This window comes from Strix uralensis, chromosome 5 (genome assembly GCF_047716275.1).
Source record: "Strix uralensis isolate ZFMK-TIS-50842 chromosome 5, bStrUra1, whole genome shotgun sequence".
In the NCBI taxonomy this organism is placed as follows: Eukaryota; Metazoa; Chordata; class Aves; order Strigiformes; family Strigidae; genus Strix; species Strix uralensis.
Genome location: NC_133976.1, coordinates 22,596,567 through 22,602,566, shown reverse-complemented (window position 1 = coordinate 22,602,566; position 6,000 = coordinate 22,596,567). Strand labels below are relative to the sequence as shown.

At 35.4% G+C, this 6,000-nt stretch overlaps 1 protein-coding gene across 2 annotated transcripts in view; it reads left to right on the top strand.

Moving 5' to 3' along the window:
* Window positions 1-1,411: 1,411 nt before the first annotated feature.
* Window positions 1,412-6,000, top strand: part of IL17REL (interleukin 17 receptor E like) — a 48,484-nt gene continuing 43,895 nt past the window's right edge. For both annotated transcript variants that reach the window (XM_074869329.1, XM_074869327.1), the window contains exon 1: window positions 1,412-1,750. In XM_074869329.1, coding sequence (XP_074725430.1) covers window positions 1,649-1,750 — 102 coding nt within the window. In that variant the 5' untranslated portion in view covers window positions 1,412-1,648. The remainder of the gene's footprint in view (window positions 1,751-6,000) is intronic.

Sequence of the window (6,000 nt, the reverse complement as noted above, 5' to 3'; positions counted from 1 at the left end):
TTTTTTCTAAAGCAAGAACAAGGGGGGAACCCAACTGAACTATTTGGAAGCAGTTTTAAAATCAAAACAAAGCAAATAAAAGTAGTTTAATTGTGTAACTCATTGCCACAAGAAGTATTGAAAACCAAAAAGATAAATAGATGCAAAGAGCTGTTGTACAAATTCATGTAAGAACGGTCCAGAAACAGCTATTAAAACCAGTGATGTGCACATGGCTTTCAGTTCAGGAAATCCATAAGATCCAGGTCATTGGAGCTTGGCAGAATATAGGTTAAAATAATTCCCTATGTAGGTTAAAATATAAATGCCACATATCTTAAAATAAGTAACATATTTAACATCTTTATTATTTTTCCTAAGCATCTGCTACTGATCCTGTTAGTCACAGGAGAGTGGACTGGGTGGATCTTTGATCTGGTGTATTTTTATGTATGGATGACAAAATTTCATTGTTACTTTTAACCAAAATAATTCATTAACAATTTGTTTAGTACTGTGATTGATACTGCTTTTTATCTTCCAAAACCAAAGTCTTATTGGAAAATTGACCAACTGGACTCACATGAAAGTATCTAAAATACAAGTATAGTAGATACAATGGCAGACTAGACATTGTCTTTTACCTGTTTATTAAAAAAATAATTGGTAAAGTCAGATTCTACCAGATGGTGTTAAGTGTGAACTTCCTAATTTAACTGATGTAAAAAGTTTTGCAAGAGCACTGCAGACTTGGGGTCTGGCAGTGTTCTACTGAAAGATACTTCTCTTAGTTGTGAGCATGCCCTCTCTGTGGAGGAATAACTCCTTATTCCACCTATGGGCATAGCACACCATGTATAGCCTCCACATGAACAAGAGTGTGTGTTTTTTGGAATACTTATTCCTTGTGATGACAATTGAGACTATGCAAGGTAGCACCCAGAAAGGCATTCCTGAGCATTTTGTTGTGCTAACAGGTATTGAGGTGTTGTGACTCACTCCTATCCTGCTTTCAGAGCTTCTTTGGCAAAGCATGCATATTTCTGGAGTGTGTTGAAAATCCAAAAACTGGAGATAGGCTACAGAACAAGAGGCTTCTGTTGATACAGTTAAATAATAAGTGAAATAAGTTCAAGGCACACATTTCTAGGGTAAAAGAATCTGTTTTACCTGCTGGTGAAAAACAAGAAACCAATCTTTCAAGACTACCCACCTCAGCAAAGCTGTTTTTCTTTTATTCAATGCATTAGAAACCCAGGAAAATAAGTAGACATAAGAATGCATTTGGATTCCAGTTAACCTGCTGATACATCACTCTAGAAACAAAGTTCTCATTTACATAGAATTTACAGAAAAGAAATTTGCAAAAACTGATCTAAAGCTGACATGATGAAATCCAGAAGGAAAAGGCTTTTAGTGTGATTGTCAGAAATTCACATTTCCGATTTTTCACTATGGAACATAAGAAATGAGTTGAACAGGCTTTATATTTCCCACAACTAGCAATTTTCTGTCTTTGGAAAGTTTTAGAGGGAGGAGCTGAGAGGTGCTGTGGGAGGGACTAAAAATCATATTAAAGTTTGGCATGAGAGGGAGAATTGTCAGAGTAGAAGGTTTCTTCTGAGGTTTTGCCTTTTCTTTTTTTTTTTTTTTTTTTTTTCAACTTAGGATGATAAGTATTCATGTTCAGATTCTTCTAGTAATTCTTTTTTGGACTTTGGATTGTCAGATTATTCCTAGGATTGAAGAATGTGGACTTTCATGTTCTCAGGTAATCTCTTATTCCTATTTGCTATCTATTAATATAGTAGTTGTATGCTGTCAAAATAATTGTAAGAAAAGCAAGAAAGCAAAATGGAAAAATATTTCAGTTGTCCTGAATGAACATTCACTTCATATTCCTCTCATTCTGAATTAAGTATCTGAAGTGGCAAAGATGACTGTTAGGAGTAAGAAAATGTATTTTACAGTATTTCCAACTGGTGGTGTTAGTACCTTGTAAAATCTGTTTTCTGTATTTGAAAAAAATGATATAGTTCATATTCATTACTTTGGAGAGTCAGTTTTTGTAACAGCAGTGGTGCCAAAGAGATGAGGGAGGGAGGAACATGAAGTTTCAGAAATTGCTAATTGTGTAAGGAATATATGGAACACTGACTTTCCTGTGAGTAAATGAATTAAGCTTGAGAAAGAGTAAAACCTGTTTTTAATTTTCTGTGATGAATGTTAATGTTAATTACTTATGTATGTGCATAAAAGTGGAGTGTGAGCCATACCATCTCTTTAATAACTTTGAATTTTGTATGTTTCCAACTATCCCCACAGAGGGGCAGTATGGAGATAGTCTGCTTCTGTTGGCATTCTGAAACTATAAGAATAGAGTAAATTGAAAGATAAATTTAAAAAGGATAAAACAATAGGGAATCTGACTATCAGTCTTAGCAGATGATGTTAACTCTGTACTTGCTACAGAGAAGTGGAATTGATGGCATGAAAGAATTTGGCTGTCTGTACAGACTTCTGCTTGAAGATGTCAGTGTTTAGGTCAGGCAATGAGACGTACCAAAGAATGTCTAAATGTGGTAGTACTACCCAGATATTACGTTAGTACATGTCTCAGGAATTTATTCTATATTTTATACATCTATCCTAGAAAATATCAGGAATAAAGATGCTTATAAAATACCAGACTGAGGGGAAAAAACCCCTTCTATATTTAAAGTTGTTTAATGTTTCTACATTCAAATTCTGTAGTCTCTATCCACTTAGTGTTTTTAGAATAATAAAATATAGTCATAAGAGATTAATCTATAGATATACCTGAGCACTTTTCAAGAATTTTATGTACTTACGTTTATGAATGCAAACACACGTGTATTTTAAATGATTTGTGCTCCTTGGTCTGCTGCAATGAGAGTTTAATATAGAAATGATTTACTGTGCTATCTCTCCAAAGAGTGTATGACTATCAGTCTCAACATGTAAAAAACAGTAGCAACTTTTTTTGGAGTGAATCAGTCTAGGGGATAGGATTACTTCTGAGGACCTGAAAGGGCATCTTTCTCCATCATATCTTAGGTATTTATGTTAAGAAGACTGATTCACTAGATGTCTAAGATATAGACAGCCCTGAGGTTTGGTAAACTGGATCCCTTCCTTTGCTTTCAAGAGTTTGTCTTACAACTTTTCCAATACTGTAGGTTGGATAACTGAGAAAGGTGTATTTTTTTTTAATTTACAGTGGAAATACATTGTTTCCAGAATAATGGAATCAATCAATCATTTGTGATGTTAAAGACAGGATTCAATTCATGTCCTCTATGTAACGTTTCCGCTAGTTGTATTCAGTAGAATCTTGAATGCATTAATGACTTTTTAAGTCAAAAATGTTTTCTCACTGGGAACAATAATGATCTCAACAGGACAAATCACTGCCAGCTTAACATTTTCAATCTAGAGCAAAGCATTTTAGCTACATGAACTTTAGAGTCTCATGACTGGCTTGTTAGAGAAAACTCCTTCTTTCTTTTCCTTTGGAAGTAACTTCAATTTCCCTACATAACCGACCACAGTTTGTGGCCTCAATTCCATTCCTACCTGAGTTACTTTAAAAGGGTGCAGTTTATCTTCTCCATAATTTATAGCTCAATGGTCTTTATAGGGGCACTAACCAGGGGTTACAATTTGTCTTTGTCTATGTGCAATATATGTGTGCTGCCTTCTGCTATAGCACATCAGATCACAAAGTAGAGAATTAATGCCATTTTTCCTAGGAATTTGCTTAATGTGATAATAAGATATTGTAATTGTAAAACTATCAGAAGTTTTCTGTAGCTGCAATTGCTCCAAGTGAGTATTATAGAAGATTGTTTTTTTCTTTATGAAGTTTTCCCATAAGTTTCTATAATGGATTCCCCTTTGGCAGAGTCAACCGTGAGGTTGTGTGGTTCTTCATAAAGAAATAGGGTAATGAAAATAAATTAATTTGCATTTTTCTGCATTTTTCAAACTGTGGGTATTGTCAGAAGGTTTTGAGCAGGTTTAATAACAGAAATTGTTGAGTTTGACCAGCAGACTAGATTTTAAGGTGACTATGTCCCTTGACTATTTGTAAGCAATTTTGACCGTCTTGGGTACTCCTTATCAGAGTGAAGCACTGGTTGTACTTAAGAGGGAAATAGTGACATAACTGTCTTGAGGTATGTGACTTAAAAGCCCTTCACACTGAACTGTTTAGATTTTGGATCTTATTATGACTTTATGAATCATTCTTAGTTTACCATGAGTATTCAGCAAGACATCCTTGCATTGCCTTGTATAAGGCAATATCCAGGTTTCATTACTATACCACAAACTGTACTTCTGTTCAGTACAGGAAAGGAAAAAACAAAAGAACATTGGATGTTTATGAAAGCATTACATGAAAATTTAAACAGCATAAAAATATACAATTGTGGGTTGAGAGATGGCAAAGGAACAATCAAGCTTTTATTATGTATAATGATTTATTTCTCCTTCCTTACTTTAATGCCTGGCTTTAGAGCTCATGTGATATTCTGGTATTCAAAGGTTAAATACAATGGGCTTGGTCTCCATGCCTCACCCAATAGTAAACACAGTTATCAACCAAGATTCCCTGTAAAAGCATAGGGGAATCCCAGCCTGCAAATGAAATTGGGTTTGTGCCCTACTCATTTTACAATCCACATTGTTTGCAGGCTGTATACAAAGAAACAGGCCTATGCCAAATTTGACTCAACAGCTGGTAAAGATCAAGAGGACTACATTTAAAAAAAACTCTCCAGAAAACTATGAAATAGTATTTGTATTGTCTGCTGTTAATTGTAGTAACGTTTCCAAAGTCCATGGATAAAGAAAGAAACCCTAAAGTGAACCTGGGATTTCCCTGCAATTATAAAGGTTATTGGCAGCAAATTATTGATATAGCTGCTGTCTGTTCATGCTATTAATAATCAAAGTACGTGGTGTTTCTTTGTGGATATTTATGCCATGGATCAGTCCATTCTTGCTGAATACTACACACTGCAAAACCAGTGGTATAAAACAGCCATTAGGCCACTAACTCAGCTGACATAAATTGGCATTCTTTGTTCATTATTACGGTAAGCAATTTGTATTTTAGAAGTGGTCCCAAGCCTCTAAAAAACGGACATGATAAGCTAGGTAACATAATTAATTTGTTCTCTAAAATCTGTTTGAAAAATTAGTTTTAGACATGGAAAATGTCTAAAGAGACTGATCAGAGACCTGGCTTCCTCAGAGTGAGAGATACAGTGTGAAGTGCCAACATAGGAAGATGATTCACCACAGTATATTAGGTATATTATGTATGCATCAATATACCTGATGACTGGAGGAGATGCATAAAAACATAAAACATATCCTCTGCTAATATTTGCTGAGATGCACTACAATCCATGAGAGAATGCCCTAGATAGACAGCCTGGGCTTTGCATCCCTGCCTGTCATTGACTCACTTGTGTGGCCCTATCCAAGTAATTTCCTTTCTCCAGTTTTCACAAGTGAAAAATAGTGCTGACCTTCCTGTGTGATGTGTCTTAATTATGTGTCTTAATTAAGTGCTTTGAATACTATAATTAATGTTAAGTACTTATTAGTCAAAACAGTCATACTTAAGGGGCTCAATCATGTTGAGTCACTGTATTAGAGTGATATTAACCCATTTGCTTAGATATCCCTGCTTGCCTTCTCTGCTGGTAATCAGGAGAGCTGCAGTTTAGCAAGTTTAGGTGACTTATCTCTTGGACTGTGTTTTACATTTGCTCTTAGGGTCAAAAATAGCTTGGCAATGAGATGAAACACTTAGCTTCCATGTTTCCTGCTGTGTCTTATGCCACTGATTGGGTGCCATCCCATTTCCTCACCCTCTGAGAAGAAAACACCCAGTGACAGGTACAAGCAGGGACTTACAAAACTCTCCACTGTTCCTCATTATTAGAGCATCTACCACCACTTCTTTCAGGAGAGGTGGAGATGGAG